At 31.7% G+C, this 27,527-nt stretch overlaps 1 protein-coding gene across 3 annotated transcripts in view; it reads left to right on the top strand.

The window, feature by feature from the left end:
* Positions 1–27,527, top strand: part of Ptpmeg2 (Protein tyrosine phosphatase Meg2) — a 155,431-nt gene that overhangs the window by 78,376 nt on the left and 49,528 nt on the right. For 2 of the 3 annotated variants that reach the window (XM_065510271.1, XM_065510269.1), the window contains exons 2-3: positions 15,367–15,603; positions 15,667–15,897. In XM_065510271.1, coding sequence (XP_065366343.1) covers positions 15,367–15,603; positions 15,667–15,897 — 468 coding nt within the window. Of the gene's footprint in view, positions 1–5,097; positions 5,258–15,366; positions 15,604–15,666; positions 15,898–27,527 lie in introns of those variants that run through there. The other variant, XM_065510270.1, reaches the window with a different exon arrangement.

The following is a 27,527-nucleotide window of genomic DNA, read 5'->3' as shown; positions in this document are numbered from 1 at the left end:
CCCAACATCATCATGATTGACTGAGAGAGAAAGAGAGATTGCCCCCTCCACCTCCTCCATCAACTCCTGCTCTTTTTTTAATTTTTTATATTTTTTTTGTAGAGTATGACGAGTATTTTTTTCGTGTTCATTAAACTAATGACGCCACTTTGTAAATTTATACTATGAGCTATTTAAAAGCAACAAAAACAACATCAATACACCCATTAATTAGTGTGACACAGTCGTCAACTTAAAATGACTCTACCGCTTTTCTGTGAGTTTTGGCAAATAAGCATTTTAAACATTTAACAAAACAAAAGATGTTCAAATTATTTAAACACATAAGTATTGAGTCGTTAAATATAAAATGTAAATTATGTTGTTTAAATGTGAATGACTCAAATTTAAGGTATGCAGTTCAGTTTGTTTGTTGGTAGTAACACGGCAACAAGGCTTTAATGAAGAGGGTTATATGTTCGAGTATGACTACTGCAGGGAACCAGAGTGTTGCTAAGGTGGTTGGTTGGTTGGTTTTAAAGTGCAGTGGAATAAATATTTAATAGGGGTATTTTCGTTGAAAACATTATTCAGTTTTTGTTTAATTTAAAAGTTCTTACCCTCGTTAACAATAACAAATTAAACTGAAGTTATCACTATTTATATGTTTTAATTTGGAAAATTATCTGTTAAAAATTGAATCAAACTAAAATTTATGGATAAATGTTAATCTTTTGTTCTCTTTAGTTCTGGGGTTTCCCAAAGGATATTGGTCGTTTTGGTTTATTGCCCTCTCCTTCAGTTCATCCTTAAACCTTGGGAAGGTTTTGAAATTTTCCAGATTAATGGTATCCATACGTGATGGTATCATGTATAGCTTGTCTGCCTTTTCGTTTCCTTAGGGTTGTAATAACTTCTTGACTATTGGTAAAAACATAAGTTGAAATTTTGTTATCAAACCTCTTCAACCATTTAATGCTTAATGATCACAGACTGGAAAACAGTAATATGAACTGGTAGACGATAGTATTGTTCACATATTTTTTCGAATCATTTGTGTACAGGGACGATTAAGTGCTTGAGAGTGTGACATGCCAAATCATGTCTCAGTTTAACGATATATCCTTTAAATAGTCAACCTATTCCTCTGATAAAACCTAGTATGGTACTCAATTTACAGCCAGCCACACTCCCAAGATCATCTACACAGAGAAAACAGATTCGTGATAACAACCGAATTTGAAGCCAATCGAATGATGGTTGCACACATAGAATTTTTCGGTTCTATCAAACAGAAAGCCAGTTGACAAAGAAGATTTTCGGTTATAGCAACCAAACTTTTGTTACCCCTTTAAAAATTTTGTAGCCACAACTGTAAAATTCGGTCACTAAGGTAGAATCACTCTATTGGCAACAAATTCGGTAGATATCACGAATCTGTTTTCTCTGTGTAGAAATCTGTTGCCTTGGTAAACAGTAACAACGACATGCACCTCTCTATAAACGACCGCATTCAAGCTGACAATAAGGTATTCCATGTCCATTTCAAACTATTTAAGTCGAAGCTGATACCACGAACATTGATAATTAGGTTATACTAAACAGCTGTACTGCCAGTTTTAACATACAGCTGTGAAACATGGGTTCTGACGCTGGCAGACGAGGAAAATCTGAGAATCTTTGAAAGGAAAATTATAAGAAGAATATATGTACCAAAACGTGATGACGACGGAGGCTTCCTTAGAAGAAGCAACCGAGAGGTCGACAATATAATCGAAGGTAAAGATGTGGTGAAGTTTATAAAGGCCCAAAGATTGAGCTGGACAGTAGACGTAGCTAGAATGGCACAGAATAGAGCGCAACTAAAAATTATGAATGCTACTCCATGCTGAACCAGAGCAAACGGGAAAACCAAGGTCAAGATGGCTTGATGGAGTCGAAGAAGATTGCAGGAAAGCCAATATAACGGATTGGAAGAACGCTGCATAAGACAGATCCGATTGGAAGAAAGTGAATGAGGTTAAGGCCCACACCGGGCTGTAGCACCAAAAGATGATGATAATGAGAAATCTGTGACTCTGTAGTCTCTGCAGTTGCACATAATGTACGCTACTGTCTCCAACTCTTCTACATCCCCACACACCCTACAAAAATCCTGTGTGCTATTATCCGATTTACCTATGAAGGCCCCAATTAAGTAGTGACCGGTTATCACTCCTACTAGTATTCTGAGACTACACCTATCCAACCCTATTAGTGTTCGGGTTGCCTTTGCAGCCAGTTTTGGCCAAAAGTCTTTTGACACTTGACAATCCGTCCTACTATTCCAGGGTTGGTTGGTGGAGTCACGGATTCTTTCAAATATTAGCCTGTAGTAGTGACAAATCGGAGGTCCCAAGTACCCTGGTCAAGATCTGAGCCATTGCTGGCAAGTTCATTTCCCTGTATGCTACAGTGCCCTGGTACCCAACACAATCTGAGTGAGTAGTGTATCAATAACTCTTCAAGAGCTCTCCTGCAGTCTTCCACCCCCCCAATAGACTAGACGATAGTGTGCTGGACTATCAATCTAAGGGTTGTGGGTTCGATTCCTGCCAGAGACTCTGGGTGTTTCTCCAGACAAGCAAAATGATTCGCAGTATGTGTTTGTTTTTTAAAAAAATAATCTAGAATATATTAAGTGACATTTCAAAGCCTTAAATGTCTCCTGGCTGTCCACATCAATAAACACTACAGATCCCTCAGTGACGTGTGCTTTTATCAACTCTGTGGCTTTCCAGATCGCGATGATCTCTGCTTGGAAGACCTTGCACTCGTCAGAAAGTCTATATGACCGTTTAATATCGTTGTCGACCATATAAACCCCTGCCACTGTGCCAGAGTCCATCTTGGATCCATCTGTTATGACTGCACCCCCATCGAACAGTTGATCGGATCCAACCCATTCGTCCCTACTGAGGAACTCTACTGCGGGTGAGACACTGAAGTTAAAGGTCGTGACCCTATGATTATAGAATATTCTAGTGTGACCTACCCTCAATGGTTTATCGAACGAGGACTCAAATAGTCTAAGTTTTGTTGCCGCCACATTCTCAACATAATTCTCAGTGGGTAGCAAGCTGAATGAAGATTATATCGAAGTCCGCCTTTGGGGTACTGCCAATGGCACCTGTTATATCCTGACATGCACTCCTTTGAGCTTTGTTGAGCATAATCCTATAACTACGTTTCCTCATTGACTCTCACCACACTGTACAACCAGAAATAATTATAGGCCTAACAACAGATGTATAGATACAAACCTCAATTCTTGCTAATGTAGTTCCTTCATGTATAGTAGGCATTAAGGCCCTGTTTTAATCTCTCCTGAGTATTTATTTTCCAAGACATTTTGCTATCAAGGAAGGTCCCTAAATACTTGGATTCCCCTAATAAAATCAGCTCAACGTCGTCTAATTTCGGTAAATGAAAAAATTACACCCTGTAATTCCGGGTAAAGAGCACTAATTCCGTCTTCGATGGGTTTACAACCAACCCTTTAGTTTTTGCTCAGGACGAGAGATCTTTAAACGCTTTCTGCATGATGTCATTGATAGTGGAGAGAAACTTTCTGATAGCTGATCCAAATATAAAACCAGTCATTACTAATGAAAAAAATTTAGTACATAATTAACGCTCAAAGTGACTACACTCTAGATTACTTAGAGACACTTAAGTGACAATTGACTTCACAATAGATTACCCGGGATGTATAAAGTAACCAATTGACTTCTCTCTGTACTACAAAGAGCACATACGTAACAAATGACCCAAATTATATAGACTGGAGTCAGTTAAGTGGTCAAACATTAGTTACAATTACTGTCAATAAGGGATACATTGCTATTTGCTTAACTGCTGGGATAAGATTCCGAATATAGCTTGTTTTAGTTCACTTTTGTATCACTGTGTTATTCTCCCTACACATTTTCTTTAAATGTTTATTCACTTTACTCCCGTGTAAAGATTGTTCCAGTATGTTCGATCTGATGTTCTTCTTCGCCGGCTGCCTTGTAGACTCCAACCTCGATTTGTAGAATTCAAAACTGTGAAATTAGGGATAAGTGTGATTCGAACTCAAATACATAATTCTACATTTATTTATATGTATGTATATTTTTTTCTATAAATGAAATTTAAAACCTCTGTTCAATTTCAAAAACCTCAATGTAGATAATACAATGCAATACAATATACATACAAAAACCTCTTAACCAGTTGGTTACTCACAAAAAGCATGAGGAGATATGTATTTAAACAGATGACGACCATCAGATTAACATCACAGCACATAATATCGCACTTATATTCATGCAAACCTATAAAAATGTACATAAAAAAAGTGCACAACGATCGTCATACAGTCTGACAATTACAACGACATATTGATCATCATACAGTGTTCTCAAATATTGTTGTTGGCCTTAATGACGGTTGATTTTATGGCTACAAAGCTTTTTTTATCTTCTTAGAATTTCAGTTCTACTTAAAATGATAAAGAATACAATGCACACCCTCTGCTTAGCCAATCGTCAACAAAAAAGCCAGCACTTTAATAACACTTGAGTTACGATTTCGTCTCCTCCAAACCAAACTATACCCAAGCTATATTCCATCGTACGATCACAGACTTTTTGTCGTACAACACTCACATTTATTTATCCGTTTTTAATAACCAACAAATCGTTTGTTTAGACTTCGTTGAAAACGAAAATTTTTTATTTGAAATTCTTTTGAATTATTTTGTATTTTTTTCGTTTTATTTTGTTTTGGGAACAGCATTTTTATAATTGATGATCGACGAACAAAACGACATCAACGATCCACATACAAAGCAACCACAAAAACAAACAAACAAAACCAAAACAAAACAAAAGAGCGACAACGGCTGTCGTCGTCGTCGTCGTCCGTTTGAAATGATCGCCAAGTGTGAAGTTTCAATTTCAAATTCAGTTATGAATCAAACGCGAACGGGTTTAGTAAAGCAACATATTTCATTGCTCTCTCCACTAACAGTAGCAAACGATCGTCGTGTTAACGAAAACGAATATAATTTTTTTAAAAAAAGAAAAAATATTATTTCCCATAAATTTCACACAATTTAAACAAAATATTAACAGTATTAAAACAATTTATTAAAAAAGTGTTAAAAATTTAATTTCCCTCAAGTGCTTAAATTCCTCAAGACACAATGGTTCAGGTATTATTGTGCAATTCCAGCATAGAGCAATATAAACAGGTTGGTTGGTTGGTTGATTGTTCATCTCCTACTGGTTTCCTCAATAAAATTTTGTTGATATTTCCAGATAAAAAACCACTCGTGTCTAGAAATTTTTATCAAATTTCTATAGAATTTATTAATTTGAATAATTTGCAACAAAAGATAAAATGCTACAAAGAAAATATATAAACAAATAAATCAAAAATTAAACAGTCATTGTTGACAAAATAAAATGTGTTGAATAGAATTTTTACTACCGGCGACAAAAATGCAAATTTAGTGTGTTATTTAATAAAATAATACAAAATCAATATAATATAAACAATAATTAAGTAACATTTTTGAAATATCGTTGTGATACAAAGTGAATTTTATGACATAATTGTGGAGGGTAGCAGTTAAACCAAAACATAACCAATAGTGTCACTATTATGACAGTTATCAATGTTTTTGTTAGATTTCACGAATTAAATTTGGTACAGACCAGTGTTAGAACAATGCTCTGCCATATACAGGTTGATTTTGTATACCCTACAAATCTATTGTTAAAGTATATCGATTGATTAAATTTCCGAATAGATTTAACAATGTCCGTCCATGTAACTACCTTCCCTATTGAAAATGTTTCAAATCGTTCCATGGTTTCACCTAGCTCCGTAACAAATAAGCTCTCGGATCAACGCTTTAAAGCAGTGATCGTCATAAAGAGAACATTGATTAGAATAACATTCTTTCTCTATTATAATCTAACCAGCAATGTATTTATTGTGATTCTGTTCCTTATTTGATAATTTGTATTGGGTGTATGACTTAAAAATGCGGAATTTTTTAAAATGTTTAGCTTTTATTTCAAAACCTTTATTCAATATAAATTTAATCAAAGTCTTGGCCATTGTTAGCTATGACCTTTTCCCATCTTTCTGGCAACATATTAATTCCGAGCCAAAAGAACTGCTCATCTTTTGAGGTCAAAGAAGAAGCAAGTCAATATCGGATACATTGTTCCAAAGTGAAGTATATCCCAGAGAGAGCGTTATGCATCGATCGAAACAAATATTGCCCCGTCCGACTACTACGGACGGGGCAATTTCTGGAACATAAATCAGTTGTTATAATAAAATATTACATATTCTGGGAGTTTTTCGGCCAATGCTCGCTTCAAACGAATCAGTTGAGTTTGGTACAGGTTCCCTGTGATGATTTGATCAGATTTCAGCAGCTCATAATAGATAGGACCCCTTTGCTCTCATTTGGCTTTGCAATCGATTCGGCTAGTTGGCCGGGCTTCACATACGATCTCTTACTGTATTGTAATGGATCCATTATTCATCGCAAGTAATGATTCGGTGCAAAAATGATTTTCTTTTATAGAATTCAAGTTTAATTTCAGACATACAAAATCGTCTTTCAAGGTTTCTCGGTTTCAATTCCTATGCTAACTAATTTCCCTACTTTTGGAGGAATCCTGCTGCTCGCGAATGGTTTGAAATTGCGGCTTGATTAGCTCTTAATGATTTTGCAAGTTCTTGTTGAGTTTGATAACAATCTTAATGGAGTAATGCCTCCAATTCATGGCCTTCAATCTTTTTTGGCTGGCCTGGTCGATCTTTGACTTCCGTGTCAAAATCACCACTTCTGAACAGCACAAACCATCTCTCACACGTTGAAACCGATGGAACACCACCACCATAATCTTCTGAAGCTCACCCATAGCTCACGGGTGAGCTTCAGAGCCACTTTTTTTCAAATTAAAGAAGTAAAGCAAAACTTCCCGCATATGACGCTTTTTTTGTACAAAATTCGACATTTTCGAAGCAAAAAAAACTTTGTTGTTTACACTGTAATGTTCAATAAATAAGTGAGAACAAATGGCAGATATGTACCCTTCAAAATGACAATATATAATCTAATGTAACTCCCGTATTTTTAAGTCATACAGTGATGATGGTTTCCCAACTCGAGAACTCGCTGGCCGTGAAAAAATCATCACATTTCCAGATTTATGCCGTACACTTCCAGCGACTGCCCTTGTGACTTGTCATCACGAATGCAAGTTTCAATGGGAACTGAATACATTTGAACTGGAACGGCAAAGTCAAGGGAATTCGCGGAATTTGTCATTTTTCTCCCTTGAACGAGGATAATTGACGACATAGTTTTCAACGCGGTTGATCAATTTGTAATGCTTGGATATGCATTAGTGATAAGTTCATCATTCGTTAAAGTGAATTGCCAAATGGCAGGCGGAATCAATATTAAACCACTGGAAGTATTTCTGATTCTAAACAGTTCTTCATAGAAAACTTGTGTGGTTCTTCCTGTTGTTTTTTGAGAAAATAAGCATAATCTGAGATCAATTTAATTTTTCATCAAAAACATTATTATATGAAAATTTCAACAAAAACTTAAATGGCCAGTAAATAGTGCGTTTTTTGAGATTATACGCTTAATCTGTGAAGACCATCAGTTTTTTATATTAATAATTCTCAGATTCGCAAAAATCGATTTAAAAAACAAGTAAGAGAGCTATATTCGGCTGTGCCGAATCTTATATACCCTTCATCAAATTATACTTCAAAATACAAATTAAAAATTTAGGATAAAAAATATTTTTTTCCGATTTTGACCCATTGTAGGTCCAACTTACTATGGTTTTATATACGTCGTTGCAAAGGTCTTTGAAATATCTATCATTAAATATCCATATCGTCTATATTAATGACTTAGTAATCTAGATATAGGTCAAAAATCGAGGTTGTCCTGGTTTTTTCCTCTTATCTCAGCCATTTAGGGACCGATTTTGCTGATTTTAAATAGGAAACTTCTCGAAAGCTTGTCTGACAGAATTATTGAAGATTTGGATCCCGAAGATATCTGGGTTCTTCAGAAAATTGATTTCAACAGACAGACGGATAGACAGACAAACAGACAGGCGGACATACAGACAGACGGCTTAATCGACTCCGCTATCTATAAGGATCCAGAATATATATACTTTACAGGGTCGGAAAATTATATTGTAGAAATTACAAACGGAATGACAAACTTATATATACCCTTCTCACGAAGGTGAAGGGTATAAAAATATCAAATTAGAAAGAAGATATCATAAGCTGTCAAATAAAATAACCGCTTACAGCGCCACCTGTTGAAAATGTTTCGACCTTTATTTTTCCTAAACCTTCGTATAACAATTATGAACAAATTCTCAGAAGGATGTATTCAATTTGGTCCAGTCGTTTTCAAGTTTTAAGAATCTGACCAAACCAGGATTCATTTTAAATATGCAAACGGACGTAACTACACAAAAATTCAAAATCGAGTTTTTGAGGCAAATTTTTAGACCCCTGCGATCAGAAATGACAACATTATTAACGAAATTCAAACGAACGTTTGAATTTATTGATTGTCTAACATTTTTTGGTTCTCCTGTAAAAAAAAATAAAAGTGTAGTTACGTCCGTTTGCCTTTAATGTGACGATATATAATAGATATTTTCTTGTCTTTCTAAATTTCAAAAATTATTACAATATCTTAACCTTTATAAGGTCTTCAACATTACTAACGTTAACGATCTTCGGGAACAAATTTGACCCAAACAAAAAATATATATTTTTTTTTTGCCAAGAACCTAGTTGTTGACATTTGAAATTAAATAAAAGTGATAAAATATTATCTCACTTTTAGAAAACATTCAATTTTAATTTCAAAATGGGTCAAATTTGACCCGAAGACCTTATAAAGGATAAGAAAAACATAAAACATAGCTTTGGTATTTAGCCGGGGAATCGCGGTTTTCATACAATTATAATGTTCAGCAAGTCTGATGAAGAGAGACAGATATATGTACATATTTGTGCTACCAAAGCTATGTAAACATGTAAACTTAATTGTGCATACCAACAATTCAAGATTTTTGATCCAGGACCCAAAGACCATAAGTCCCAAAAAGTTTATAGATATTTTTGTTAATTTTTTTTCTAGAAACCTAACGTTGTTGACATTTGAAATTAAATAAAATTCATAAAATATCAACCACGGATTTTTGAAGCACCCAAAATACTTAGAAAGCTAAATTTCAGCATATTTATAATACTAATCTCGTTTCAAATCCAAATGCAGCCAGATTTTTTAATTTGAATCAGGGAGCAGCACGTCTCCCTTGCATTAACATGCTTTTACACAATTTACACTTTTACGAAATTTATGTTCAAGTTATTTTCTGAAGGGGACTAGGGGCAAATGTAGCCCGATTTCCGCAGTACTTTACAGTATAATTTCAGAGTACTTACAACTTATTTTGTGCAAAATTTTATAAGGATTGCCGCATAATCAAGATATTTATGACTGCTCAAACAGTAATTCCGGGGGACAATTGTATGGAGCTAGGGGAAATCATGGACCATTTTATTTTAATTTAATGCATTAGTTTTAGATTTGTTATATTTTTAATTAAATATATTAATGAAATAATAGTTCTTATTGTTAAATTTGATGTTTTTGACGTTTAACTAAAGTCCCGAAAAATCCCGGGATTTGTAAAACCCAGTCCCGTTTGGCATCCTAGTATATATAAGTTTGTCATTCCGTTTGTAATTTCTACATTTTTCATTTCCGACCCTATATATATATTCGGGATCCTTATAGATAGCGGAGTCGATTAAGTCTGTCTGTCTGTTAAATAAATTTTCTGAAGACCCCAGATATCTTCGGGATCCAAATCTTCAATAATTCTGTCAGACGTGCTTCCGAGAAGTTTGCTATTTAAAATCAGCAAAATCAGTCCACAAATGGCTGAGATATGAGGAAAAAACCAGGACAACCTCGATTTTTGACCTATATCTGGATTACTAAGTCATTAATATAGACAATATGGATATCTAATGATAGATATTTCAAAGACCTTTGCAATGACGTATATAAGACCATAGTAAGTTGGACCTACAATGGGTCAAAATCAGAAAAAATATTTTTTAACCCGATTTTTTTTTTCACCAAAAGTTTTTTTTCGCTAAATATTAAAAAAAAAAATTTAAAAAAAAATTTTTAAATTTTAAAAATTTAAAAAAAAACAATTCGAAAATTTTTTTTTCCAAAAAATGCAAAAAAAATTAATTTTGTTTACCTAAAAATATTTAAAATTTTTATTTTGAAGTATAATTTGGGGAAGGGTATATAAGATTCGGCACAGCTAAATATTTTAAATCATTTTTATAATTAATTAATACAAAGTTTTTCAATATTACTAATAAACAGGAAAATTTTCATAAATATTAATAATTCTAATTAAATATTACTGACCATACATATTTCCGCCAGTATTTATTTATTGTAGTTTCATTGTTATTGTTTATATCACTCTTTGTCCTCTCCTCTCTTTCTCTTCATTTTGTAAACCGTATTGTTGTTTTGTTATTATTTATTATAAGAAATAAATCTTCCATTCATCATAATTTTAATTAAAAACACAATTTTCTTTTGTTTTGTCTAACTAATAAAGATGTTAATTATTTATAAATAAATAAATATTTTAATAAAACTTTATACTTTAGACAATTAGTCGTCATCTTTCATCATGGTAGGTAGGTAGTAGGAGGAGGAGTATTTGAAGACAGCGAGATTAATAACGCAATTTATAAAATGATTTATGACATATTCTCATGTCAATCTTATAGATATCTTGTCTTGCTTTGTTATAGTGGAGAAACTAATTTAGCTGCATTCGTATGAATATTGTAATGAAGTTGTATGTCTGTCAGAGAATTTGTGGGTTCCAGTAATAAGCCATAATTTATTAGACATTTGAAAGGGGTGGAAACACATAGCAGGCGACAGGCGGTGATAGATAGATGCACTTAATTTCTGAAAATAATGTATATTTAGTTTGTATGTAAATTATTCTATGCATTTGAAACAAATAAAATACGAAAATAGCTAATAAATCTGTTGTATGTCATAAAACAATATAAATATGTACTATATCTATTTTGAATAATTGTTATAGATATTTCTTAGAATTTCAAAGATATAATAACCGCAAGGTATTTTTTTTTTAAATTTCAATTACTGGCTGCACTATAAAAAATTTAATAATTCCTAGAACAATTAAAATAGCTTTTAAACGTAAAATGTATAAATATTTTTTTTATTATATAAAATGACCTTAGTTATGAAATTATTTTTTATTTATTTTTAAAATTTATAAAGAAATTTCGTAAGAAAAATAACATTTGTGTTTTCGTGTCATATATTAACAATTTAACCGCGAAATGTTTATAATCAATAATTATAATACACATTTTCTCATGTCTATTTACTCATTCACTACTCATCCATCCATGTGTGTTTTATATAATTAATAGTTGTACTCATTAAAAAGAAAAAGAAAGAGGGGTTTTCCCCGCCGATTCACAATTATTCTAAAGAGTGAACCAAAGATAACTTATACTTGTATTAAGTTAATTAAAACTTAAATCGTTCAATATAAATATTCTCAAAGATACGCAAATTTATTCAAATATTGTACAAATTCATCATTACACATTAAAATATTGTCATATTACTCGGTGTTTATAAATATATCCGCTTTTTCCGGAAATCCTCTCATTAAAGATTTTATAGTTGCTTCTGTTACCATTCCGTTACCTTTCCTATGTTCTTTAATTATTTTTATACAAGAGCCCAATGTCGAAGTTCTGGACAGTTGAGTGGATTTGACATTATTGTTTGAATAATACTCAAAGGCCTTTTTTCATAGAGCATGATGTCAAATCCTGTCAGAAATATGAAGGCACTCTGTGCTGTTTTAAGAAAGGTAAAAGCCGTTTTTGTAGGCACTCCGCAATATATATTTCTGTGTTTATCGTGCCTGATGTCACACATGATTGGCTTCTTTTGCCACAACTACAAATAGCTTGCCAAACAAGAAACTGCTTGGACGTTACCTCATCCATCAGCCACATACAAATCTTGACCCGGAAGTTGTGAAAAGTTCTAAGTTCTTTACCGCATTGCGATCTGGAACTTACTGAACTTTATACAACTTCAACCCAGCATTATCTTTAACTCTGCTCACAAAAGAATCAGAGCATTTAACTTTACTAGCTGCGGTTCTAATAGAAGTGTTCGATGCTCTTCGAAAGAGTTGTTCGACTTCTTTTGCCTTACCAATATCTTTTAGACCTCTTTTTCTTCCTGATCCAGGTTTTCTTTCAATGTCCAAGTCTTCCTTATACTGTTTAATGGCTTTGAAAACAGTGTGACGATGAACCATAGAGAAAACACATAGAGCGGAAACTCTCCTGTCAAAGACCTAACTCAGTTGTCAAAAACCTAATTGGTGAGAATGTATTAGTAGAAAAAACTATGTGAAAACAAAAACAACACTCGTATGTGCGATTATTTTGAGTAATTTTTTTGTTTGTATTTTTTTTCTAGTTTCCGCTCTATGTTTCTCTATGCGATGAACCTTCAGATCTTTTGCTATTTTTTTTAAATTCCATATTGGATTTTTAGAAAAGTTTTAATTATTGTTTCACGTACCTTTTTTTCGCTGTCCATTTTGACCGAAATGATAGTTGAAAATTAATGATTTATAAAAGATAATATGTATTTGACATATTTTTAAAAGCTAACGTGATTAGAAAAATAATAATTTGTTGGAAATGTCCAATTTTCCCTGACTCTGGCTCATAAATTATGCTGAATTTGATGATAGCATGGGTTATGTTGTCTTTGAGGGTCGCTGTGGTTTGTGGCTTATTCGAATAGACCTACGACTTAAGAAAATCCCACAAGCAAAAGTCTAACACATCACCTCCACGTGAAATAACCATGACCTCAAATCGCTTGGGCAGAACGTCCAATGTGGCATGATGTGCACCACATGTCGTTGGTGTCCATATCGTACAATTCAGGCCAAAAGTAGTTGTTAATCATCATTCAATGTCCTGGGCAACGTCGTTCTCAAATAAATATGGATAAAATACGCCGCCAGCCCAAAATCAATACCAAACATTGAGTTCATTGGACGCTCTTGGATCTCCTGCGATTTGAATCATCCCAAAATCCGAAAATTTAGTTTTAACATTCATCTACAAAATTTGCGAAGCGCGCGGATCCTTGACCGAACAGTGCTTTCTCAGAGATCGCACAATACGAATTCTTATAGATGAGATCTCACCAAACGAGTTCAAGATAAATTCAGGAATACCGCAAGACTCCGTTCTTTCGCCTACACTATTCCTTATTTTTCTAAATGATCTTCTACGTCATACTTCCAATCCTATCTACTATTTTGCAGATGACACTAATATTTACCTTTCTTATTCATTCAGTTACAGAACAAGTCTGTCGCAGATTGGGGCAATGAGGCAAAACATGTAGGATTCCCTTAATCGGGACCTACTGACAATCTCTGAAAGGGGTCGTGCGAATAGGGTCGCTTTCAACGCTCACAAGATACAGTGTTTCATGTAGACACAAAAACGACCATGTCGCTTCATCTGTATTTATGGGTGTTGTAAATATTATGGAATCAAATGTTCTTGATGTTCTGGTCATGAGAATACAATGTGATATCCGCTGGTCTAAACACATTTTTCAAGCGTCGAAAGAAGTTTTCAAGTGTCTCCGATTTATGAAACGGTGTAGGAATAACTTCACTCCATCTGATCTCCTCACTATTTACACCACCTATATCCGACCGAAAATCAAATACAACTCCCATGTGAGGGCCGGTGATTATTGGTGACAGTAATCCAACTCTATTGATTAGCCGGTGCTCCAGCATCGTTTCACTGTTCCATCGGTACTACAATGGAATGTAATTAGGGAACATGTTCCTGATACCCGCAGACTTTTACGTAATACACATTTTTCATCAAGAACACATCCCATTGTGGTTGATTGGCCAGTGGACCGTACAAAATACTACAGAGAAAATTCGTTCTTTGTCCGTACTGTATGTATATGGAACAAACTTCCTGCTGAAGTGTTTCCTGTGGTTTTCAATGTAGGAAAGTTCAAATCGAATGTCTACAAACACTACTCCCTCTTTCCTCCTTTCCACACGTTGTTCCCTTTTCCCATTTCTTATTCACCAACTTTGTTCACGTGAACAAATTCCCAATGTAGTGAAATTTTTAGATGGAATTTTGTAAACAATAAGCAGCTGTTACGAACAAAATGAACTATTGTGAATGAAAAGTTCGTGGAAACATCACGATAGCAATTTTTCCTTCGAGGGAAAAAGATATTCATGGGAATAAAATTTCACATGTTATTGCCGATAGGGGTGAATGCTTTACGTGTGTAGACCCCATGTTATATATTTTTTAGAAATGAGTTGCGTGTAGAGGTTCTAAAACTTCTATATATAAATATTAACCTTAATTTTGAAATAAAATCATGTACAGCTCAACTAAAATGTTTATAACTAAAAAATTCTAAATAATTTTATACACATATTTCCAATATTGAAATTTAAAATACCACAATTAAAACTTGTCTCCCCTAAAAAAATAGTTTCTGTTGCTGTACTTTAATAATTTCCAGAGAAAAACACAACAAATTAAAATAATAATAATTTTTATTGGCAGAAATTAATTAAATTATAGTTTAATTTAAATTATAAACTTAATTAATGTCCATCCAACCACTTATTTAAAGAGGGTTAATGATGGAATGACATGGAAAAAAAGGAAAATCTTGTTACTCTTATGATTAAGTATTAACGCAGTGACATGTTTACATTTGAATCAATTAAATTAATTGTTTTAATGCAGCCACAGCCAACAACAAATAAATTGTGTTTTACGCAAACAAAAACATCAACAACAGCAAACACTTTCATAGCGAACACAATAAATGAGTCAAAAATGTTGCTAAAAGCAAACTACACTTGATAAAAATTGCGATTTTTTTTAATTAAAACCTCATAAATGTGTTTCAAGATGACATGATATTAAACAATTGTTACTAAAAGTTAGCAAATCAAGACTTTGACATAACATGATGACTAAAATTCTCTGGAACTTTAAATAATTTCTTAATTATTATTAAAAAAAAATCTTTTTTAAAATTTTGTAACTAAACTAATTAATGTTTCTTTAATTCATTATTTCTAGGCTGTTAAACAATTTATTGATCTCTGCAACAATATTGGTTCAACCTGTACCCCTAGACGTAATATATCACAGACAACCGCTGTCAAGTTCCTTTATGCACGTAAATTTGATGTACCACGTGCTGTTTCCCTTTACGAACAACATGAACAAATACGCCTCAAAGAAGGTCTCTATAATATAGATCCCGACATAGAACCACTGCGCTCAGAAATACAAACTGGCAAATTTACCATACTGGTAGGAATTTAAGTTTTGTCCTCTCTGTTTGAAATTATTTTAATCTTTTAATCATTTTTTTAGTCTGCTCGAGATTCCAGTGGCGCCGCTATAGCTCTATTCACCGCCAACAAACACAGTCCCTTGTGTGTTACACATACAACCACCCTGCAGGGCATCGTCTATCAGTTGGATTGTGCTCTACAGGATTCAGAGACACAAAAGGCTGGTTTAGTGTTTATATACGATATGAGTGGTTCAAAATATTCAAATTTTGATTATGATTTGTCGCAGAAAATTTTAACATTACTAAAGGTAAGTGGTTTTTTTATTTATAACATTTATTTTTAACAGCTTTTGTTTTAGATATAAAAGGTTTTTTATTTAAGTATGTAGTTTAATTTTGATTTATATTAATAATATAACATATAACACATCGAAGGACTATATTCAAAACCCTCTATCTTGAAAAACACAACTTTTCAGGAGAGCCAAAAAAAACTGTTATTTTCGTATCATTTAATTTATATTTTATGGTCTCATCTCATCGTTCTTTACTCGCCCTGGTCCAATGGAAGAAAAAAACATAAGTTTGACATCATAATTTAAATCATAATTTAAATATTCTGCATCAAACGCCTCTTTACGATTTCATTGTGAATTTAAACAGTCTTGGCTTCTCTAGTAATTCTAACTTAATCGATTGGCAATTGTATAGATTGATTTTACAATTCAATCTCTATCTTCTATAAGAACTTCTGTTCAACAAATTTAGGTAAATAATGGTTGCGATTTTGATAGCCACAACCATGATGATGGCATTTTAAAAGTAGACACTTTTTTTCAGCAAATTCCAACTTAAACAATTTATTTTTATTCCATGGACCTAGGGTTTTTATCCCGGGAATTCCCGGTACAAATTTCCCGGGAATTTTGCCAATTTTTCACTACCCGATTCCCTGGATTTTTAGTCGGGAATTAAAAACTGACGAAAATACATAGAAAACAAGTTAGAACTCTATTTTTTCACCAAAAAACAGTGAAAAGTTTTTTCATATCTTGGCTTATTATTATTATTATTTATTTTTTGGTTATTATTATTTATAAATTTGGTTATTAAGAATGAATCAAATTTAAAGTTTATGCTCTTAAACGAATTATTAAGATGCCTAACATTACATCTTTTATGGATATTGAGTGATCATTATTCATATTTAGAGAAAATAATAACAATAATAGTGGTTCAAATTTGTTTATCTACAATCAGATTTGAAAAATTTTTCTAACTACGCATATTTTGTAGATTTAACTTTGTCGAAATTCGTATGTTTTTTAATTAAACATTGAATTTATTGATTTCATACTGATTAAAACTACGACTGTGACAATACTCACCAAATGCCACTATTAAATCAGAAAAGGCTGGACCAACAACCAAATACAGTTATTTTATACTTCTTTTAAAACCCTGGTAAAATTATAAGTCAATTTATTCGAAAAAATTTTCTGTTTTTTGGTTTAATTTAGTGTTAAAAAATTCCCGGGAATGAAACGATTTTTTAATTTCCTCCCGGGAAAGAAAAAAGTCCGGGAAATTAGGAACCCTAAATGAAAGGCTTACATTTTTTAATTACGGATTAAGATTTTAGTGATTTAAGCACAAATTTTATTAATCAATTCGAAGCTCTGATATTTAATAACTATAACACAAAGTTTTTATATGAAATTTGGCTATAATATTCCCAATTTACAGTATCATTATATATTTCGGGAATAGCCGGGTTCCCGGGAATGTAGAAAAAAATGTCGCGATTCCCGAGAATCAAAAAAGGTCGGGAAATTAATAACCCTACATGTACCTTATATTTTCCAAAAACAAAAATGTAATATATGTTCATGGCAATTTAATTCAGACTCGGCTTTCGCTATTTTGATAAATGATTGAAAAATGTAAAATTCATATTCACCATGCAACAATTAGTATGAAAACATGTATTGCATGAAGAAATTATTCAAAAAAAAAATATTTGAAAATTAATTATTTGAAAAGAGGGTTTTGCATTCGGAATAAGATAGAGAAATAACAAAAATTTAAATAAAACAGCAAAAAAAATGAGTTCGTTATGAAATTCACACTATCGATGAGGGCTGTTTTACTGAACATTTTACCATCAAAAAGTCATTTTCGTGAAAATCAAAGATAGAGGGTTTTGAATATCGACCCTCGACATGCAACACTTATAACACATTTGACAACATGATGAATAATGCAAAATAGTTATTTATTATGACTGTAGAAGTAATATACGTTTTTATGAAATACGTTCAAGTCGAAATACATTGTTTTCAACGTCAGTGAGTTGTTTTTCTACCCTACACCACCATAATATGGATAGTATTATGAGTATTATTATGTTTGGTTATAAAAGTTTCAACTCTGCAAACATTCATACTAATATTATAAAACTCGAGAATGAAACCCAAATGTGGAGCAGAGCTTTAAATGAATCATTAATTTTTGAATTAATTCACGAATCATTCACACAAAAAAAAATATGAATTGAATGAAATTTGAGTCAATTCAAATGAATTTGGTAAAAATGAATTGCAATTCGTTTACAATTCAAATGAATTTGTAGAATTCGTTTCCAATTCAAATGAATTTGTCAAAATGAATTACAATTCATTTCCAATTCATTTGATTTGAATTGAATTGATTTTGAATTAATTCAAATGAATTAGAAAAAAGATTTAGCAATTAATTTCCAACTCATTTGAATTGATTTTGTAAGTATATCTGCAGTATGTAAAAGACAGCAAATTCCAGTCCAAAGACACAAAATTATTAGATTTGAAATTCCCATGATATACTGGAAGTGCCAGATAGCGGCAGAATAGGAATTGAATTATTTGGTATCGGCGAAAATCTTATCAAGATGGGAAAATTTTGGTTTATTTGCTAAAAGAAATTAAAATTTTTATTTTCCATTCCCCCTAAATCTGCTCTTGGATTTGATTGATTGCAACTCATTTTTGATTTCATTCATTTGAATTGCAATTTATTGTTCTAATTCATTTGAATGAATTCAAAATCAATTCAATTCAAACGAATTGAAAATGAATTGAAATTCATTTTAAAAGTAATTTATAATATTTAGCAAATTGTAATGAATTTCCCTTCCAGAGAGAATCTAAATGTCAAATTTATATTGTAATCATCATCTATTCAACTCATCACTGTTAAGAAAAAGAATTTGGTATTAATTTTGAAATAATTAAAAGTTGTGAAAATAATTTTGAAATGTTAAGGTACTGTTATTTCTATATATATTCTTTCAATTTCTTTAAATATTATTTAAAAACAAATAAACAGTGGTAGACATTCTTACAATGATTTCTTTTATTATTGAAGAATGTAAAACGTAGGTTTACTGGATTCTGTTAGTTATTGAGTTTATCTGCTTTCCTTCATGTTATTTGAATATCAAAAACTGTTATTCCTTGTAAACCTTGTCAGCGAAGAGTGCAAATAAGTTATCGATTAGATTGCATTCTGAAACAAAAAACCGGTTATGTCAGAAAATCTATTCATACCTTCCTCAGAAATCCATTATCCTGCGAAACTGAATATACACAGAGAGCATCAAAAGGGAGTGAAATATTTAAGTCGGACTATAATGATTTTCTTGATCTAAAAAAATTCACTGGTGTTTACTCTCTTTTGAGGCTCTCTGTAGTCTTTCTAAAGATTGGATAAATTTGAGATTATAAAGTAAATTGGCTTTCAATAGGGTTCCTAATTTCCCGCACATTTTTCGTTCCCCGGAAAAATTATAAAAAATTAATTAAAAACCAGTAAAATGTTTCAAATAATTGATCAAAACTAAATAAATTAAGTATTTTTATTAAAAGATCCGACTCAGTTAAATCTGGTTATATGGGTCGTTGGGTCAATTATCTACAGATCCTCACAAAAGTTTGTAGAAAGATTTAGGCTCATTTCGAATTTCACCCCATATCATAATATTAACCTTCGCTTTACCAAAGGTTTTTTTATGTACATGGTTTACCAATACCCACCCAGGTGACACTACACTTTTATAAATATATGCGACGAATGAAATTTTAAAAAAATTAAAAAACCTTATAAAAAGTTTAAAATGTTTCTATTAAATTCTATAGAACCTTAAAATTTGTTCAGTGAGTATAAATTTCATTTAAATCGAAACAAAATTAAAAAAAAATATTAAACCAATAAAAACGATGTGGTCACCCGGGTGGGTATTGGTAAAGCGAAGGTTAATAGGCAAGTCGATTTCTTTAGACCTCTTTTACTCTCACATTATACATTTAATTTGGCAAGAAATATACCATTTTAAAGGGATTTATTCACAGAAGTGCAGAATATATATTTTATTGAAATCGGTTCAGTTTAGGAGTTATAAGCGTTTAAAGATGTTACTAACACATATGCAAAAACATGTACATGTGAACCTTAAGCTAAAAAGTAAACAAAGCAGTGCGTGTTGTTCAATTTGTTGTTGTAAATAAATAGGAGAAACAATTATTGATTTCGCTCTGTTTTAGGTGAGAGTTGTTATAGAAAACAAAGAAGAAGAATTTAGTAATTTAAATTCGCTTTAATAAATATATTTTGAAGGTGTTTTTTTTTATTTTCTAACTCCCATATGCATAAACAATTTTTAAATTTATCAAAGGTTTATAAAACAAAATTTGTTTTATAAACCTTTGACAAATTTAAAAAACTGTTTATGCATATGGAGGTAAATATGTAATTGTAGATAAGTAAATAGTTATTTTATAATTGTGACGATTTTCAACGGTTTACTGCATGAAGTTTAATGAAAAATGAGACGGGTCGGAAAAAATGGTGAGTCGCCTCCCATACAAAGTAAATAGTTATTTCTAAATATTTTGTGAAATATAATTGCAAGATTCTTCAAACTTAGTCTAAATGGCTCTTTTATAAATTTTCATAGTTTCGCCGAAATTGTTCGGGATTGGAATAGTGGGCGTGGCACACCCTATACAAAGTATATAATTAATTTCGAATATCTGTAGAACTATAATTGTAAAAGTGTTTAAACTTTTAGCGAATTAATTTCTTATTACTGTGCGGAGTTTAGCTGAATATAGACGGAATTAGATTAGAGGGCATAGCACCCAAAATTGGAGAGGTCGGAAAAGGATTGCATTAGTGGTTATGGCGCAAAGTAAATAATTAATTTTGAATATCTGGTGAACTATAATTCTAAAAGAATTTAAACTCTGTATCAATCAATTTATTACCATTTTAAGGAGGTTAGCTAAAAACGAATTTATTCCCGATCCCTGTTCGAAGTTTAGCTAAGCATGATCGGCTTAGTAGGAATGACCCCTCCCTTATAAAGGAAAGTTAAAGTAAAGCTTGATATTTACATAAAAGGTTTAAAAATGGGTGGGATCAGAGGAGTGGAGTGGTATCTCCCATACAAAATTAGTTAGTTATTTTCGACTATCAAGTGAACTGTAATTGAGAGATTCTCAAATTTTGTATGTGTTATTTTCGTATTTCCATTCATATTTTTTTAATTTTACTAGGGTAGGGGTAGCGAAGTGCACCGGGTTATGCTAGTTAATTATTATAAGACAATTATGAATGTTTATTTAAGTCAATTTCTGAAGGGGGCCTTGTATGGCGACTAGGGACAAATGTTGCCCGATTTTCGCCATACTTTACAGTATTATTTCAGAGTACTTAGGGTACTACAAACGGAATGACAAAATCAAAATAAAATTTTAATTTTAAAGTTCGGCAAAATTATAAGTTCAGTGCTAGAAAAAAAACAAAAGACAGGCATTGCTATATCGACTCCGCTATGTATAACGATATACGATATTACAATTAATCAGAAAGTTAAAAAATTATATTGTAATTGTTAGTACGGGAACTATTTTCTGTAAATCGTACAAATACTGAAACCAAACTTACCCCCATTTTCTCCAGTTCTCATACAAAAATTATCTTAATTGGAAGTATATAGTTACGAAAAACGATAACCAGAGATTGAGAAAATGGGTAATATGTATTTTATTTTAACAAAATCATTCAACTCAATATTGTAATGTAACTTAGCTTTAAAGTAAAATAATCAAAGCCTACTTTAAGGCCTTTTTATTTATTTAAACTAAAACAACATTTTAAAATTATTTTATTAAACAAATCCCTCCCTCCCACACTAAACAAATCTACTTTTTGGCGAAAAATTAAAAAAAAAAAAAATACAAAACAGCACGTTAAACTCTAAACAAAATCTCGGCATTCAAAACATAAATAACCCCATTAATTAGTTTAAAAAATAATAATAAAAAGATGACCATTAAATCATAATTAATTTATAAAATTTCTTAAGAAATCATAAAATTATGGCCATTAAATTTGAATTAAAAACTTAACGATTTAAGAAAATATGCATGAAACTAAAAAATTAAAAAGTTGTCTGTAAAGAAAAAAAAAATATCAATAAACAACATTGGCTCATTAGCACCATGATTAAATTGAAATGAGGGGAATCATTCGAACAAAAATTATACAATACAATATAGACATTTCTATATAATAAAAATTATATAAAAAAAATTAGAAGGTTGACTGACAGTCTGTTTAATTGTTAGACAGTCCAACTGACTGATACACGATTACAGTGATCTAGTCTTGGCACGTGTTATCATAAATGGTATTGCAACTATCAATTTGTAAATTGTTTTGGAAAATCAACAATAAAATAAACAAACACTCACACACTTACTTTATACATATTATTATTATTATTATTACATTATAAATTGTTAATAATATTGTACAATATTATTAAACTGTGTAATCAACAACACGTTTAGTTAATAAGCAGACACTTTAACAAAATTTATACAATTTCTTGAATTTGTAATATGAAAATGTAAAAAAAAGCAAAGGCGGAAAAAATGTTTGTTTTTAATTTTTCTATAATTACTAAAAATTAAAATTATGGTCTAAAGAAATGAATGTAAATTTAAATTACAGCATAATTTAAATGTTAATTTTTAAGGGTTTTATTACAAAATAAAATATTTTAATTGGAAAACAAAAAATAAGTAACAGTGTTGTATTCGGCTGTACCGAATCTTATGTATCCACCACACATTTTTTTTACATTTTGAATAAAAATTAATTTTTATCAGATTTTGCACATTTTTAATACCAAATTTTCAATAGAAACCGCATTTATGTATTGACTTAAAAATGCGGGAATTTTTTTAAATTTTTAGCTTTTATTTTGAAACATTTGTACAATATAAATTTATTCAAAGAATTGGCCATTTTTAGCTATGACCTTTTCATATTTTTCTGGCAATATATGGATTCCGAGCCATAAGAACTGTTCATCTTTTGAGGCCAAGAACGAATCAAGTCAATTTCGGATACTCTGTTCCAAAGTGAAGCGTATCCCAAAGAGAGCGTTCTGCATCGATCGAAATAAATAGTAGTCCGACGATGCAGGGTCTGGACTACAAAGCGGGTGATGCAAAACTTCCCAACCACTTCATTCTAAATACTTTTTAACAGGTTTTGCAACATTACAGTTTCATGGGCATTTTTCTACCAATGCTCGCTTCAAACGAATCAGTTGCGTTCGGTACAGGTTCCCTGTGATGGTCTGGTCAGATTTCAGCAGCTCATAATAGATAGAACCATTTTGCTCCCACCAAATACAGATCATTACCTTAGCGCCATGGGTTTTTGGCTTTGGTGTCGATTCGGCTGGTTTGCCTGGCTTCATATACGATCTCTTATGCTTCGGGTTATCGTAATGGATCCTTTTTTCATCTTGGTCTTCAAACTATTTGGCTGGCCTGGGCGATCTTTGTCTTCCGTGTCAAAATCATCATTTCTGAAATGCACAAACCATTCACCATAAGCTTTGGTGAGCAATCGGTGTTCTTCAGCGGCACTTTTTTTTCAAATTAAACAAGTAAAGCAAAACTTCCTTCGTATGACACTATGTTGACACAAAATTCGACATTTTCAAAGCAAAAAAAAAAGTCTAACGGTGTCAAATCGCATGATCTTGGTGGCCAGTTCACATCAACTGCACTTGAGATGACCATGCCCTCAAATCGTTTGTGCAGAATGTCCAATGTGGCATGAGCTGTGTGCCAAGTAGCGCCGTCTTATTGAAACCACTTGTCGTTGGTGTTCATATCATCCAATTGAGGCCTAAATAAGTTGGTAATCATCGACCTATAGCGCTCGCCGATGACGTCATTTTCAAACAAAATTTTTACCGATGACTCCGCCAGACCGGAATCCCAAAATCCACACCAAACAGTGACTTTTTCGGTATGCATTGGACGCTCTCGGATGACATGTGGTTTGATCTTCCCAAATTTGCCATTTTTTGATGAAAAACGAACAGAACATCCATTTTGATAGAACAAGTTTATCATTTCTATGATGATTTGGCAAAAGAACTTAAATAAATGACAGTCAATTCGACAGATGTAGCTTCAATAATATGGCCGCTATCAACTGTCAAAGTTCGAAAGTCCCCTTTAGAAGACACTTTATATTAATAGAAAGGAAAGTTACGTTGTTAAAAAAGGTATAATATTTGAATAAAATAGGACAGGAACAAGTTTGAATTAACCCTCCGTTAGTCGCAACCGATTTGGTTGATACAGGCACACAATTTTTTATTGTAAATTTTACCTTGATATACTCTATGTAAAACTATAATCCAGGACTTATGATCCAGGACAATGATCCAATTTTACCACACAACATTGACAATTAAACGTTGAAGCATGAATGTTCTTCAGGTCACTCACATGTGGAACTTTTTCAACTTTTAATAGCCAGAAATCTTGAGTTTATATCATTTTCAATACATATTTATTACGGTATTCCTAAATTCGTCTTAACCTCAAAAAATCATTTACAACATTTTTAACATATGTATGCATATCTTAATGGCGGTTTAATATGAGTTTGTTTGTCATATTTGATTTAATCATTGCATGATATTAACAAAAAACAGAAAAAAAGTTTAAACGTTTAACATACGCCATACATTGCATTATAATAATAACAATAAACACGACTTCTTCATACGTGCTCAAAAAGCATTTTTGTCTAACAACCGCCGTCAACCACACAGCATTTCTTTTCGAATGCCGGGTAAGTTAAAACGGAAAAAAACAACACACAAACACTTACTTGGCAGCTGGAAAATAAAAAAAAAAACAAATTAACCGCTTCCAACCACCACCGCACAGAAACTTGTGACGCCCGTTATTTCCGCATTGAACCATAAACGTTGATACGTGCGCAATTCATAAAAACTAGCAAGAAAAACAATTTTTAATAAGTTTGTTAAAACTAATTAAAATATTTAAAACATTTCATTAATTCTATTAAGGGTAAAATTATGCACAAAAACAATAAGTAAATTTAGCTATTTAGTGTAAAAATGTAAAAAAGAACGTGTAAAAAAGGGAAAATTTATTTGTTTTTAAGTGCAATTTGTTACATTTCGTTGGGTTTTCATTTTCATTTTGGTTTGTTTTGCTTCTGTTTGTTTACATTTTTGCCATTAAATAAAAACAATAACAAATGTTGTTGTTTAAATACAAGAGAGGGGTTTTGAGGGTGTATATATGTCTGTGCCACACTTGCAAGACAGACAGTTTTTGCATGCAGGAAAACAAAGTATGTAAACAAAACAAAAAGTAACTGTAAATATTTTTATTAATTAAGATGTCTCTCTTTCTCTGCAACACTGAGAAAACTGGAACAATGTACGTTTTAATGTGAATATGATGACAATATAAAAATGCCGTTAAAACCGTATGTATGACGTTTATGAAAGTCTTCATTGCATTTTTTTGTTTGTTCATATTATGAGCTATAATTTGACACGTGATGAATATGAATTGTGGAATTTTTTTACATTACATACCGAATAATATTTAAAACTTAGTTGGTAGTTCAGTGATCCTTTGTTTTAGTACATTGCGCTATAATTTTCACAAGAATTTTTAGCTTTGCACAGTTGATTACACAATAAATTTTGGAAAAAATCGGATATATTTACTTATAAACATTTACAGTGGTTGACAATACAATGGAAACTTTTCTAAATATTTAATTAATAGCTGAAAATCCAAAAAAAATTCTTAAGGAATATTTTAGTAGTATTTTTTGTTAATACAACAGTGAGTATACGGATTTTATTATAATATTAAAACAAACACGAATTTATTTGTATGATTTATTGTGTAGTCAATATTAGAGATAAACAAAAGTTATCAACAGAGATTATTTGTGGAAAGTTTCAGCCAGGCAACTCCTTTCTTTTGGACCCGTGTTTTCAACAGACAGACGGACGGACATAGCTAGATCGTCTTATCATCTTATGAGGACCCAGAATATAAACACCGCTATCGGTAATAACATGTGAAATTTATGTTCCCATGAAATATTCATTTCCCTCAAAGAGAAAATTGCTATCGTGATATTCCCATGAACTTTTCATTCACAATAGTTGATTTTGTTCGTAACAGCTGTTTATTGTTTACAAAATTCCATCTAAAAATTTCACAACATGGGGAATTTTTTCACGTGAACAAAGTTGATGAACGATAAAAGGGAACATATTTCATGTAAAGTATTGATCCGCGATAGGGGTGAGTATAAAAACACAACTTTTAGAGACTCCCTTTAAAACATCGCTCTACCGATAGATTCTTCGAATTTCTAATTATTTACTAATCAATATTCGTTTATTTTTCTTTTAAATGATTTCTGTTTTGTTTATTTTTTTGTTAGTCTCTTTTCTGCAAATTTTATCTAATCTTATCCACACAGACAGGCGACGGTTGACATGTTCTCATTCTGTTTACTTGCTCCCCCTCTTAATTTTTACTATTTTATTATGGTTTTTTCGTGTAGGTTTTTACGCTTTCCTCAGAATTTCATTCATAGAAAATAAAATTATTTCTTATCATGTCTCATTTCATAGAAACTGATGTTTTTATTATGTTTGCAAAAAAAAAAATAAAGAAATGAGTATCATTCAATATTTTAATAACCTATCCAAGAAAAGAAACACACACAGAAAAATGCCAAATTTAGATAAAACAAATATAGAACCAGTTCGTGTTTTTCGGCCCACGCATAATACAAAAATCCATAGGTAAATAAAACCTTGAAAAGAGAGAACAAATACTAATGAATTGTGTAATTCACCGGAAAACATAACTTTCTATTGCGACTTTGTCTTTTAAGCGACACGATAATTATAAGCTAATGTCGCAACTACTGTGAACATTTATTTAAATACACTTCCTCTCCAGTAGTTGCCAACATAGAAATGAAAAAAACGCGTTTTTATTAATGAGCCCTTTAAAATACTGTCGTAGCAGTTTATACTACAGCAATTATATACGTACTATGTCTATACATGATAAAAGTTTGTCATAACAAACTATAAAATGTTTGTCATGAGAAAAAATTATCAGTTATAGTCTCCATTTATTCGTGTTGTAACATCGTTATGACGAAATTGTCAGTGCTTCAGCTTACCCCCTGTCTATACCTGATATATTTTTATCATGATAAACGTCAAAATGGTTCTCAAGATAAAAAATTATTAGTTATAGAGTCCCTTTTTATTAGTATTATTGGTTCTTTATGACAAAATTGTTAGTGCTTTTGCTCAGACAACTTTGTCTTGACAGCAAACGTCATTAATTGTTATGATAAATATTTGTCAAGTGTAAAAATCACAATTTTTTTTGTTTTTTATAGTAAAAACTTTGGAATGTGATTAAAATATTGTTCTACTTTATTTATTGTAAGATATTTATTATTGTACGTGTGAACTTGTAAATTTATTTTATTATAA

This window comes from Calliphora vicina, chromosome 4 (assembly GCF_958450345.1).
Source record: "Calliphora vicina chromosome 4, idCalVici1.1, whole genome shotgun sequence".
Classification (NCBI taxonomy): domain Eukaryota; kingdom Metazoa; phylum Arthropoda; class Insecta; order Diptera; family Calliphoridae; genus Calliphora; species Calliphora vicina.
The sequence above is the reverse complement of the archived record's forward strand: the minus strand, read 5'-3'. Positions and strand labels throughout refer to the sequence as shown.